The following is a 14,502-nucleotide window of genomic DNA, read 5'->3' as shown; positions in this document are numbered from 1 at the left end:
CGTGGCCCAATTTTAAGGGGCAAAGGGCGCGAAACTGGATTGCTAACGGGGGCGCCAGAGAATCCAACGGAAACATTTGTTAAGCCAGACAAAGGTGCGCCAGGGAGTTTCGAATGCATGATAGAACTTTTCGCTGCACCAGTGTCCAACAGAAAAGGCTCAACGACGCCCGATGTAGCAACTGCGACGTAAGGCCCTCTCTGATCAACCGGAACTGATACCACTCCCTCTCCTTGTCTTCGGCTGTCCTAGTAATTACTATCGTCAGTTCCCTGATCGACGTAATAATCGTCTACATTATACTGCGCAGATCGTCCTTGCGATGATCCACGTTGATCAAAACAGTTATTAGAATTTGATGAATGGTCAGAGCGATCATTCTGAGCACCACGACCTCTACCACGTGATGCGTGCTGTGCACCACCACGACCTCCTCTAGACGAATTACCACCACTACGGTCATTTAAAGCAGGACAATTGAATTTAATGTGTCCCTCCTGTCTACAATAAGCACATTGATTGTACCCTAACGAAGATCTCTGAAAAGAGGAATCATTACGCGACTGCGATCGATTCGATTGCGACTGTGATCTATTCTGCTGAGGCGCATTCTGATTAGAACGCGGCGGATATGCTTGTTGTAACAACACTTTAGTTTTCAGCTCTTTCGTCTTTTTATCAGCACGGTCAGTTTCCTCTTTTTCTCTATTTTCGTAATATTGTGCCGTAGCCAGAATCTGAGCTGAGGTAGAAACGGCCCATGAACTTTCTGAATTTTTCAATTTATGGCTCAAGTCGGGCAATAAGTTCGATACGAATTTATCCACAAACAACCTCTGTCCACCCTCAGTACCCATATCCTGCCCACTATGATCGACGAATGTTTCCTCGAACCTCGTAAAGAAGTCTGAAACACTCTCATCTTTCTTCTGCTTACAGGCTGACAACTTGTCCCAATTTACCCTCATAGCTGGCATAAGCGTTTTCATTAATGTAATGATTCGCTGGGGAAGAAGTTCAATCAACTGATCGGGTTTAGTAGCAGCCACTTGTCCAGCGTCTGCCGCTGTAATGGCAGCCCAATCACCACCTAATTCATTCGCGTGATCTTGGTGACGAATCTTGGCCCATACCGGTTGCGGTACGACATTGCCAAACAACATGTCGATATCGGCCAGATTCATTATCGTAGCGTCTACGAGCTGCGATAATTCTTTGTAATACCCCGCAGGATTTTTGCGAGGATCAGGCAAAGTTTGTTTCACCTGAAGCACTTCCGATCGTTTCCAAGGGAGGTGTATCCACACTCTCTGGAAATGTGCTGGTATTGGAGCATTAGCATTAGTATTATCAGCGGGTACCCAAACTGGCGGAACTTCACGCATAGGATATTGGCCAGACCCATCTCGTTGTTCAATGTCCTCAACGAACAATGCATGAGGAATAGGAGCGGGACGAAGAGATAGCAACCGCTCAATAGCACGTCGGACATTAGTGTCGACTATCAGTCCAGTTGCGAACTGAAGCCGGAGTTCAGACAGGGCGGTCAGCACCTCGTCAGGCGCATTGGCCACTATCTGATCATGTAAGAACTTGCACATTTCATCAAACACATACCTCTGAGTTGGTATGTTGAATTGATCAAACGTTTCGAGGACAACACGTGGTGGATTTCTAACAGGGTTTATCATCCAACCCATCGCCATATTGTATAGCGCAACACGTTCTCTATTACCAGGAAGCTGGCTACGTCTCTGTGGACCATCAGAACCTGCAGACCCAAAAACAGGTCCGAGCGACTGAAAGAAATTTGTCGCAAGGGGAGAATCACGATTACGAGTAGAGGGAGAAGAGTAAGACACAGGACTAACAAGAGAAGGAGTAGAGACGTTAGCAGCAACAGGGGTTAACAACACAGGAGCAGTAGCGTGAGCAGTAGCGGGAACAGGAGTATGTGGAAGCGGAGGAGCAGTAGGAATAGAAATAGGCAAAGGAGCAGGAACAGTCGGAAGAGCAGGTGCAGGTTGAGGAACTGGTGGAGGAATAACAGGTGGAAGAACAGGTACGGCAGGGACCACAGGAGCTGCGGTACCCTGTACGTACGGAGGTGGCGACTTCATAAGATAGGACATTAAAGAATCCTCAACTGCCTCTTCCTTCTTATCCGACTCCGTAGGCAAAACAGGATAGCATTTGTCTATGGACATACGCTGTAATCTCTCAAACACTTCCTTATCCTTATCCTCCTTATCACGCTGAAACTGCTCAGCTTTCTTCACTATAGTAGCAACAGTATCTCGCTGACTACGTTTATTTTGTCTGATCTCTTTCTGTCGGGCTTCTTTGCGCCAGAACCGAAAGGCATCAAACATGGCCGGCCTTGATTTACGTTCGAACAACTTTATTTCCAAATTATCTAAGATCGACGCTTCGAAGCTACCGTGAGGTGGCCAACGAAGATCGCCGTCTTTCTTTGTATATTTGATCCAATAATCGTTAAAAGCAATCGGGCCTAGCCCATGTTTGCTATATAAGTCATATGTAGGAGTTCCAACCGGAGGTATCGGACACGAGTCCTCCAGCAGGGAATCCGCACCACAAGGTCTAAAGCAACTGAACAAAGTACTGCGACCAGGCATCTTGCACACTAGCCGAGTTTCACAAACTTCAAGGGTTACGGGATTTCGGGATTTACCAAGTCCCAGCAAAGAACTAAACCCTCGGTCTTTGGCGGCTGCAGTCGTCAAACAAATACAACAACAACAAAGTACGCTAGCAAAGTGTCACCGACAAAAACACTCACACAGCGTGTACAACAAAGACACCCGCTAAAGTGTCTACAACAAAAACACTCGCTAAAGTGTTTACAACAAAGACACTCGCTAAAGTGTCTACAACCAAGAACTCTGGGAGCGACCCACAAATACTTAACTCAAAGATCAATGGCGTCCTCAGGAAGGCCCGTCAATCGTCTCGCTATACCAAGGTCTACGCCAGGCGCCAAAACAGGTCTACAGTCAGGGCAGCAGTCCGTCGCAGCCGTTAGGAGGCGGGAATCTTCGCGGGAAAAGTCTTCGGGCCACTTATTTCGACAACAGGATCGATGAAGCGGGGTGCACCTTCCCTCGGAGATTTCACACGAAGTTCCTCACGATCGTCGGGCTTGGACCGGTACCACTGATGCAGCCCCACGTTGGGCGCCAACTGAAGGACTGGGTTCTTTTGGACCCAGCGGTGCCAGGGCACAACACCTGAAACCTTCGTGGGTAACCTGCTCCGGCGTACAAGTCACAGAGACACGGGACACTTCCTTCGGCGTCAAAGAGTCAAGGTTTATTTACTGCAGGGAACACAGAAGTCACAGGAAGTACATCGAGTGTAGTTCGGGGAGACTGCTTCAAATTGTATTTGTGGATCGCTCCTTTTATACAGTTTTTACCCATAGGATAACATGATACACAATAGTTTACAACCTGGTTCCCACAAGTCGCTCTCAGAGGGGTCGCTTAGATCACTTTGAAACACACAAGATCCGGAACATAAGTGCGGAAACATTTGGCGGTTCCCAACTGTAAAAACCCATCTTCCCACCATTAGCAAATTCCAATCAGCAGTAAAGTAGATCGAAATAGGAACGAAGACAGGTGCAGAGGAAGACGGAGACAGTAGGGAGATCGGAAAGGGTGTAAAAGGGGAGTGTCGAGAAGCACGAGATACAGGCATCAAAGGGACGTGCCTAATGAGATGCACGACTGAGACAATAAGCCCGTGCGGCAAGATGAGCCTCGAGCGGCGCCATCTGCCTTACAGTAGCATCCCCCTCGTCATAAAGACACTTACAAAGAACATGCGTCTTCCGCAAATATCTTGGGAGTCCCAGGGTCGCGAAGCGGACAGCGTCCGTTCGCTGGCTACTTGAGGGCAAGAGACAAAATGGATGCCGTATCTAAGATGGAACCCGTGGGTACAGATGACAAACCCACATAACAAACGAACGGTTTAAGTTAGCACAGCGAAACTGCGCACACTTACAAAACTCGTCATTTGCGGTTCATAGATACTAGACTCGACCATATTCGTGCGAGTTAAAAACACCACTTACAATTGTCACGGAACCTCAACACCAGTGCGGCAATTTGCTGGACACCACCTCGGTGCCATCCGGATCTCGGCGCGTTCGAGTCACTGTACCGCAACAGTGACCGCAACTCAGCTGGACACGCCGTCTTTCGGCGCAGCATTGTAGGATGGCCACACCAGTGCGGCAATTTGCTGGACACCACCTCGGTGCCATCTGGATCTCGGCGCGTTGTGCTGCCTTCGGCCTATTCGCACATCGGTCCGCTACTGACGCCGCCTCACGTGCCAACGGATTTTCTACGCTTTTTGTAGCCCTATGCCGCAGAACAGGTCATGTGACTTGTTTATAAAACTTTTCATTGGTTCATTTTACTTTTGGTTTCCTAAAGATGGAAGGCTTGGTCATATGACCTAAAAATAACACTTTTCATTGGTTTAGAACATTTTTTTTTCCCAAACGATGAAAGCCCCACCTTGTTTCTGGATCATTCAGACTGAAGCTGGCGTCAGCATGAGAGCACCACCATCTCGTGGCTCCGTCGTGTTCATTCCGCGAGCAATCATGGCAGCCGCTCCCCACCGGAAGCCTGCGGGAGTCGGGGGCCCCCAAGACTTTTGTAGAATCTTCACGGCTGAGGGGACGCTTTTCGAGAATGGAGCCCAAGCCCTAGCAGGCAAGCGTCTGAGTTCCAAGGTGTCCCAGGGCCATTTCAGTGGACCAGGCCCAAAACCGAGGAGCCGTCCGCCATTTTGAGAGTCATGTGGCAGCCGCCTATCGCTGCACTGCAAGAGTGGGAGCAACTCAACAACATGGTGAGCGAGACGCTGTAGCCGCAAGAGCGGGCGCAACTCAGCTGGATGGCCGCCACCTGGGGAGGCCCGTTCACGCCGCCTCCCCCACGCCCCCCCCCCCCCCGGGGCCGCCGCACGCCAATTTTCGGAGCAGCATTGTAGGATACCAAAACCAGTGCGGCAGTTTACTGGACATCACCTGGGTGCCTGTCGTACATGTTGTGTCAGCCATGGGACACTGGACACAGTGCCATCAACATCTCAACGCGTTCTGCTGCCTTGGGACTATTCGCACAACAGACCGCTACTGACGAGGCCTCCCCCCGCACCACCCGGGACGCCCCACGCTGTTTTTCTGTGCTGCATTGTAGGATCCCAAAACCAGTGCGGCACCCAGGCGACATCACCTGGGTGCCGTCCAGAACTCTGCACGTTGTGCTGCCTTGGGACTATTCGCACAAAAGACAGCTTCTAACCATTGTTGCTTTTTGGGTTGAAAAATGTTTAAATGTTTTTAGTTTTTGTTCCGTTCATTATAGTTAAAAGTTAATAAAGTTTTATAATCTTACTTTGTTGGAGTGTTATCTATTTTTTTTAAAACGGGTGAATGGGGCCTTGAATCGGGTTATTGTCATGTGTGGGCTTTGGAAGTGTGCTGCTGCAGGATCGGACATTTCAAACTCAAATGCACGTTCTTTTTCTTACCTTTCCGAAGCATGGAGCGCAATAGCAGGCAGAGAAAGGGTGATGCACGTGTTGAACACTACCTGACCTGGCAAGTTGCTGGCAGTGCCCCCCCGCCCGCTCCTGAAAGAGGGCACACACACACCTCCGCCCGAGTACTTCACAAATCTTTAAAAGACCATGCGCTTGTTCATGAGGCTTAAATGGTTTATCACCTCTTCTAGAACCCCTGCATCGACCCTCTGACGTTTCCTGGAAAAATTACCATGTAACACAATACCAAGCCCTGTCAGCTGAAACCCCCAAGGAATCGTGGGGCATATTATCAAGGGGGTTTATCTCCGCTTTTTTGGCTTTAAAAGCCATGAAAGCGGAGATAAAATGATCTCCCTATTACCAAGCTGTCGCTAACACCAGTTAGTGACAGCTAAAAGGAGATAGCGACCATCTTGGGCCCCGCTTTGCATGTCAGTGATACTTATCACTAATGACATGCAAAGTGGCGTGCCAAGATGTTAGCGACTGGAAACAGTCCCTAACATCGCTATCTCCTATTACCAACTTTTGGAGATATTCGCGCTAAGCGCGAATATCTCCAAAATCTAACACCTGCCCTGAGCAGTTATTAGCCATGTTATCCAATGGGAGGTGGATAACATGGCTAAGAGCATTTGCTCGATAATACATGAATATCGCTGACTTTTCTGCGATAATAGCAAGGTTTATCTGCGATAAAAATCGCCGATGTGCGGCGATAATTTTTGTCTCTAAACAAGTTAGAGACAAAAATTATCGCTAGTTGTTCGTAATATGCCCCCGGGTTTTTGCTTGCAGAAATCGGGAGGCGGGAGACTAGCACTGAAATCAGTAGTCTCACGCCTGAATCGGGAGGGTTGGCATGTCTGAATTCTCTACAGCTGGGGCCATAAACTACATCCGCAGGGGTAGGTGATAGCCTGGGACCAGCCTGGCATCTAAAATGGCTGCCGTGCACGACAAAATTGTGGCATTGGAAAAAAGGCAAGATGGCGCAGCCGCTGGAAGAGATGTATCAACATATATCAGCCTCCTCAGCCACCCTCAGGAAACATAGGGGATTAGGATACGTCTCCCGCACCCCCTTATACCTAGTAATTTAAAGTAATTTAATTAACGAAGCACAAAATGGCGAATTCCCGTTTCGCTACCAGTTTGCGGCCCAGTTCGCGGCCCGTGAAGCGCTTCTACCGTGAAAAATCATTTTTTTTTTCTTTTCCCCACGGGACCCTTTAATAACCCCAACAACATTCCTAGGGGGTCAAGAGGGGGATACCTTGCCCCCTTTCATTAAATTCCCCCTTCGTTTTTCACCTCTTCTTCTCTCTCGATCCTACCGAGAGACAAGATGGCGGCCGCTCCGGACTGTCACGCAGCAAAAAAAAAAAAAGCTCACGCACAGCCGCTGGAAGAGATGTATCAACATATATCAGCCTCCTCAGCCACCCTCAGGAAACATAGGGGATTAGGATACGTCTCCCGCACCCCCTTATACCTAGTAATTTAATTAACGAAGCACAAAATGGCGAATTCCCGTTTCGCTACCAGTTTGCGGCCCAGTTCGCGGCCCGTGAAGCGCTTCTACCGTGAAAAATCATTTTTTTTTTCTTTTCCCCACGGGACCCTTTAATAACCCCAACAACATTCCTAGGGGGTCAAGAGGGGGATACCTTGCCCCCTTTCATTAAATTCCCCCTTCGTTTTTCACCTCTTCTTCTCTCTCGATCCTACCGAGAGACAAGATGGCGGCCGCTCCGGACTGTTTAGAATGTTGACAGACACCGGAGAGCCAATCAGCTTTCTGCGCGCAAAGTTCCGAAACGCGAAAAGTAAGCGGACCGGATCGCTGCCCGGAGCGCTGTTACAGATATATATCTTGATATAAACGTTAATTTCTCAAAATCCACTGAAGCACATATATTGAGACCTAGCAAAGGCACATCGGGCTAACAGTCCCTACAATTTTGCCAAGTTTCGTGCAAATCCATTCAGCCGTTCGAGCTAAAAGTGAGTCCAACCGCCCTATGGAAAACTCAATGTTAAAAACGCGTTTTGGGACCCCCCTTTTTTCTCAGCCCCCCCTTGACGAAACCCCACCAAATTTTCAGGGGCTGCTCAGAAACAAAATGTGCCATTTTCCTGAAAATTGCAGCCGATTCCGTCCACAAACGTTAAAGTTATTAGACATAGAATTTTCAAAAATCCCATAGGGAATTAATCCTAACTATATATACCTACTGGCGATAGCCAGTAGGTAATATATATATATATATATATATATATATATATATATATATATATATATATATATATATATATATATATATATATATATATATATGTACATTTTCATTTTCAGTTATTATTACAACTCTTCAACTACCAGAATAGAAACTGAACAGGAACAGACAGGGTATTCAGATCTCAGGTGGGATCACTAGAGATCCCTGAAGGGTGGCAGCCAGTGGAAAAGAGTGAAAGATGGTTACTGGGACATGGGGTGTAAGTGAGATAATGAGGACAACTTTGGAAGTGAGAGGATGGTAGAGAGAGCAGGGAACCTACAACAGGGGGAATGAGGCGAGATCGAGAGAGAGAGATGGAGAGAGTATGGCAACATTAATTCACAGAGAAAAGGAAGAGAGGGAATAAGATCTTGGAGGGGGCACAGGAAAAGTACTTACATTCAGAGAGAAGGGATAGACAGGAACCTAAAGATGTCCCAAATCAGACACGTGGAGCTTATATTGGACAATGTTTCTAAAAATAACAACTCTGGCTTGCACAGTTTTGTATTGAAAAGTTAAAACTACAAGGGTTGAGTTTGTGATGAATTGGAACAACTTGAAACCTAGGAGGTAACCAAATGGTAGCGAAGACAGCGAAACAAAAGACGAAAGGGGCTAAATGAAAGACAGAATAGGAAGGCGAGGAAAATGAAGTAAATGATAATGGAAGAATGCCAGAAGGTTAGGTATATGGAAGGAGAGAGAAATGGATGGAATTAATTAATTGGGAATGGCATTAGTATAGAGAGGAGGAGGGCAGGAGGGAAGGAATGAAAAAGGGGAATGGAGTATATAAGAGAGAGTAGCTTGCCATCTCAAACCTTTCACAATGAAACTAGTTTCCCCTAATTCTTGCACCACTCCCCCAGTGCCAGCAACTGAGAAGCATGATGTAAAGACTGCACAATACTGGAGCAGGCTATGAGGGAATTTGTACTGGTGACCTGTGCATGGCATTGCACAGTAAATAGGGTGTTGTGTCCTCTGCTAATTAAGGGCATACATGGCACCAACAGTCACACTTGGCTACTTGGTCTTCGTGAGAGATATGTCTGATAGTGTTAAGGCCAAGCACAGTGCTCAGAGATCCCTCATTGTATGTCATTTCTGATCTGGATTAAATAGCCTGCGATGTATTTGCCTGTAATTGCACTGTCAGGTCACAAGTCATGTGATCTCATTTCCCTTGATGTCATTGTTATTTTAATTGCCATTTTGAAAATTTGAAAAATCCTACCTTTTTTTGGCAGATATGAGTGTAATCTCTGACATATGGCGCAGATTCACAAAAATCATATATGATATATGCCAAAAGTCAAACTCCCTAAAAGCCAAAAAGCAAAGAGAGCACAGTCCTTTCTATATGCTTTTTTATTATATAATAGTATTCCCATTTTCGATGTTTTGGGGTCAATTTCCACAGGGATGTAAGAGTACATAAAACAATACTATGGGATAACTATTTTACCTACTCCAAAATGGCTTTGTAAATAGCCCCACTATCTTTTTATCTTTTCCAAACTACATGGATTTGTACAGGCTGAAATGGACTAAATGGATGGATTATTGCATTTTGCCTACAAAAAGCTATCTTCCTAAAGTGACCAAATAACTGCAGCTACTTCCTTGGTTTTAAAACAACTATACGTTTTAACAAACACAGCACATTGCTGCCTAATCAATGCTCACTGGAATCCTGCACTGCCATTCAAACACCACACATGATAATTCCATCCTTATGCCTGCAATACAAGAGTTAGATATTGAAAGTGAGAGTATAAAATGTATGTACATTCTACTTTTTGAGTCTGAAAACAGTTATCAAAACAGGATTTTTGGGGAGAAAACTACGGACAACTGATTACCATGAATACGTCAGTTGCCTCAAACACCACAAGAATCAAGTCACTTACCGTCGCATATAATGCTGAGTAAATGCTTAAAGCAGCATGCTTTGATGGAAACGATCGCCTCGCCTCCTCAACCACTTCGGGGTCACCAGTGCAGACATTGCCACTGCCAATAAAGTGATGATTTGCTCGACAATCAACTCCTGTGTAATTTGGCTTGCATACTGTAAGAAAGTATGGGGCCAGGTTTCCAGTCACAATCTGACCAGCATTTACAAATATATCTGTGGCAAAAAGTCCAAAGGCAAAAACCCCTGTAAATGATAAAAACGTAAAAAGGCAATTCAATACAGAAACAGAGAGATTAAATATTACGTTTATATTAAAACTTCAACATTTCCTAAGGTGCCCCATAATATAGAAAGTATCTTTTAGCTCACAAAGCAATGGACATTTGTTTTATGTTTTATAGATCTCTCTAGTAGCAGTTCCCCGGAGGCCACTTCCAAACAATACATAGAAGAATTTGCAGAAAAAACATTGTAAGTACATATTAACTTCATAAATTACAAACTCACTTATGCACTAAAAAAGTAGTTTCCTTTAAAAATCAGGGGTCGTATTATGGAAGTGCCCTGGGGGCACAACGGGTTTTGCACCCACTTTGTGCATCCCCGGGGAACTTTGGTATTACAGAAGGGGCCAAAGATGCTTGTGCGTCCCCTTCTGTAATACTGATAGCGCTGGCACAGATAAAGGGCGAGAGCTATCTTCACAGGGAGTGCCCTCATTTGCATGACGTCATGGCCCCATGCAAATGAGGGAATCCCTTTGCCTCTGTTCCCGCGCCGTATGATAGATACGGGTGTGAGAAGTTGGCCTGATATATGATGTTCACTAGTTCTAGTGATCACCTTGTATCAGTCCAAACAACCCTTATGGTGATTGGTTGTAAGTCAACCTTATAGACCAGCTATCCTAGTAGCGTGGACAAAAGCAGTCTTTAGGCTAAACTCTTTATGGCATGTGAAGCCTGCTGTTTTACCACATATAACCTTTGAATACCAAATGAAAAGGACACCACACAGGTAGTTATGAAAATAAACAGTTATTTATTATCTAACAACACCTCTGAACTCTTTATGAGGTCAGAGGGCTAAGCACATGACAAACTCTTAGGAAAAATATGTTCAAGTTGCACGATTTACAATGGTGCCCTAGGGGCACGACAAACTATATACTAGATAAATGGAATGCGAAAGTCAATTAAAGGCATGGAGCTATCCAGAGGTTGTCGGATCGCTGGGACCACGCTATGCTAACTTGAGGTAAGTAATAGGAGGCCCGCGGAGCGCGTGTGCAGAGTGTGAACTCACACGCGAGATGCGTACAAAAGTCTATGGACAGTAAAGTTTAAAGAAAAGGTGAGTACGGACGTTCCTGACTAGGTAGGACTGAAAAGACAATGGAACTGGACACTAGGATAGTGAAGCTACTCCTGAGCACCGAAATGCTCTTGTTACCTCACCCACAGGCTGCGGGTGCATAGGTGCGAAGTTGTGTCGGGTTTCCGCGTCGAAGTCTATGGAGCCTTGAAGAAAGATGCTGCAGGCGACCAGGAGGAAGATGTCCGGTGCAATCTAAGGGTGGATCAGTGAAGAGAGGAACCTGAAAGCAGAGGGGACAATGTTCAAAGTCACTAGCCAGTGACTGGAGTGGACCCAGGAGTGGAACCAGATGTCGTCATCGCGATCAGGTGAAGGTGGACGCTTGTCTCTGCAGCCACGTGGACCAGGTGGTGTCTTCGACGACCAGGATGGAGGCACGAGCTGTCCCACGCAGGCTCTCGCTGTCAGCAGTGTCGTCTCCGGGTTCGGGTTCAACAGGCCTTGGCAAAGGCAACCCACGCGGTGAGTGGAAACGGCGTCTGGAGTGGACCAGGAGGGTCCGGGGTGCTCCTCTTTTGGAAGGGAGCAAGGGCCAGTCTGGAGCAACCAGACCTGCAGCAACGTTGTCGGTGTTCGTCGTCTAGGAGGCCACAAGCCAGCCGGCAAGTGACCAGACAACGCCTCGAGCAGCAAACAGGCAGAAGGGCCCCATGCAGATCTCGTGGATGCTGGAGGGCTGGTCTTCGATGCAGGAGCTGCTCGGGGTCGGGGCTTCTCAGTCCCCAAAGCACTTGGAGGAGGATACCTCAGGAGTCGTGCTGGAGCGAAGTGCTGCTTCTTTCAAGATGGCCGGTCCCACGTGTTTTGTCACACCCACGGGTCTCAGCTCAGCTGCAGATGTGGGTTGAGGTCGGAGAGGTCGGGGAATCTGGGTCTCGTTGGGCTCTGGGGTCTGGATCCTTTGCAGGAAGACGACAAAGGGAAGTCACGGTACGCTGATGGTGCCTGCAGATGCAGGGTGGACCCTCCTTGCCCACAAGGGAGATTCCTTCTGTCTTCTGTGGAGCAGAACGTCGAGGTCCAGAGTTTCTTCTTGTGAAGTTGATCAGGATAATCTAATTTGGAATGGGACCAGCTCCTACCTTTATCCGGCTAAAGGGGGGCTGCACTACGACTAAGTCCCTCCTCTGGGTGGGACCAGGAAGGGGGGTGGTTACACCCCCTTTCCTTTGTCCGGTCTTGCGCCAGCTCTGGGGTTGGAGTGCCCCAGGAACTGGTTCTGACCGGTGTATGCACGGGACACCTTGTGTGCCCCAGGCATGTCTCATTCCTTCGAGCCCTGTCCTACCTAATACACAAAATCCTGTCTGGGGTGGTGCTCGCACCTCCCAAGGCAGGAAACCCTTTGTCCAAGCCTCCCTTGCTGGAAGGACTCCCAGCAGCAGGAGGTCAGACTTGTGTCTGTGGTGGCAGCATCCATTTTGTGATGCTGAGGCTCGAGTTAACTTTAACCGGGGTTCACAGTTACATACACGTCGTGTCCCTCTAGAAGGGTGGAATGCTAACCCCGACGCCAGAATTGGCGAGGGGTTAGTATTCCAATTCGTATGACACCTTACTCGACCTGTTTTGATAATGTTATACCAGAGTTAGCATTTGACCGCGAGGATCATAATGCACTTAAGAGTATATGGTATAGCGTTATCATGGAACAGCTATTAGGACTTGGTTCCGCAAGCTGCAAACGGGCTCAGCTCATGCCAGAGCACCATCTCACATAATTCCAAGCACTCTGCCTTCAGGATTGATAAGGCCTGCCGTAGGAGTGACTGATAGGAATATATCTGTCCATTTTAGGGTTAGATATAGAGATACTATATCTAAAGCAAAGGGTGATTACACCACCTTGCCCCAGCTGTCGCGCAGCCAGTTGTGTCAGATTTGGATGGCCAGCCAGGGGTGGCATAATACATGCTGCAGCCCCTGGTAGGCCCTGGGTACACCTATGCCCTGGATACCTAAGGTATGCTGTACAGGGACTGATAAGGTGGCCCAGTACCAATTGGTAAATGCACCTAAGGTACATGCTTGACAATTTAGAGAGAGAACAGCTAGGCTGTGGGTCTGATTAGCAGGCCCACAGCCAGGGAAAGTCATAAACCAGTGAAGCAAAAAGCAAAAATCGGGGGTGACCATAGGATTGCAGACCCCACTCTCCTACAACGGGCACAGAGACAAAGAAGCTGTCAGGAGGTGCACTGACAGTGCACCACGTAAAAGGAGGCACACTGTCAGTGCGCCCCCTGATGGCAGCCCTCTGGAGAGGGTGAAGGCTGTCCCATGGACCCTCCCAGACATTCCCTTACAGGTGGGTGCAGCCACTCACTGCACCCGTCTGCTAGGGGATCCCTCTGAACCCTCTTAAAAGTGCAGGCAGGTGGCCGCCTGCACTTTGAAACACAGAGCGGCTTCAAAGCAGCAGCTCCGTTTTTCACATGAATGTGCTGCACAGTCCATGTAATAGGGCACACTTTCCCTGTTTGTACACAGCGCACCTGTTTTAAGATGCGTCGGGCGCAAACAGGGAAAATGTGCCCTTTACATAATAGGTCCCCAGTTGTGCAACATGTTTGCAATCTGGAACATAAACTTACATTCTGCAATTATGATTAGCTGCAAATCCATAATGCCGCCGTCGCACTGATTATGACCTCAGAGATGACATTCCAAATGACCCCAAATATTTTTGGCCTTTTTGCTACATCGTATTTATGCTGGCTATAAAACTCTGTGAACTTTACCCCTGCTAATCAGAGGTAAAGTACTTGTGCTCCTCCTTTCAACATGTTAAAATTGGTATACTCCTGACTGGCATATTTAACTTACCTATAAGCCCTTAGTATATGGTACTAACAGTGTATCCAGGGTTTGTGATTTAAATGTCACCAGTGGGCTGCAGCTTGCACTGTGCCACCCACTGCATTGACAACACATACATGACTGCATGCCTGCTACCAGTAGCCAGACTGTGCAGGTATTAACTGCAAATTCAACCTGTCAAAATAACGCCTTTTAACAGGCCTAAACCATCCTTTTCAATATTTATAAGTCACCTCTAAGAAGGCCCTATTATCCATATAGGCAAGGTGAATTTTTGTAAAGGTTAGACAAGTAAAATCTTAATGTCCTTACAGTGCAAAACCCTCAAAGCTTTTTTCACTTTAGCTGGTTTAGCTGTTACATAGGAAAAGACTGGAATGCAATATTAAATACTAACCCTGTGTCTTGGAAATAGGACTGACTAGAAAAATAATTAAACAACTATTTTTAACAGTTGTTGAAAATCCAATTTAATGGTGGAGTCGGATTTGCTCTAAATATTAC

At 47.0% G+C, this 14,502-nt stretch overlaps 1 protein-coding gene across 2 annotated transcripts in view; it reads right to left on the bottom strand.

Annotated features, from left to right (window-relative positions):
- PLPPR1 (phospholipid phosphatase related 1) overlaps positions 1-14,502 on the bottom strand; it is a 641,269-nt gene that overhangs the window by 74,803 nt on the left and 551,964 nt on the right. For both annotated transcript variants that reach the window (XM_086962070.1, XM_086962071.1), the window contains exon 6: positions 9,794-10,044. In XM_086962070.1, the coding sequence (XP_086818196.1) occupies positions 9,794-10,044 (251 nt within the window). The remainder of the gene's footprint in view (positions 1-9,793; positions 10,045-14,502) is intronic.

This window comes from Lissotriton vulgaris, chromosome 3_1 (genome assembly GCF_964263255.1).
Source record: "Lissotriton vulgaris chromosome 3_1, aLisVul1.2, whole genome shotgun sequence".
Lineage (NCBI taxonomy): Eukaryota > Metazoa > Chordata > Amphibia > Caudata > Salamandridae > Lissotriton > Lissotriton vulgaris.
This window is presented reverse-complemented; position numbering and strand designations above follow the sequence as displayed.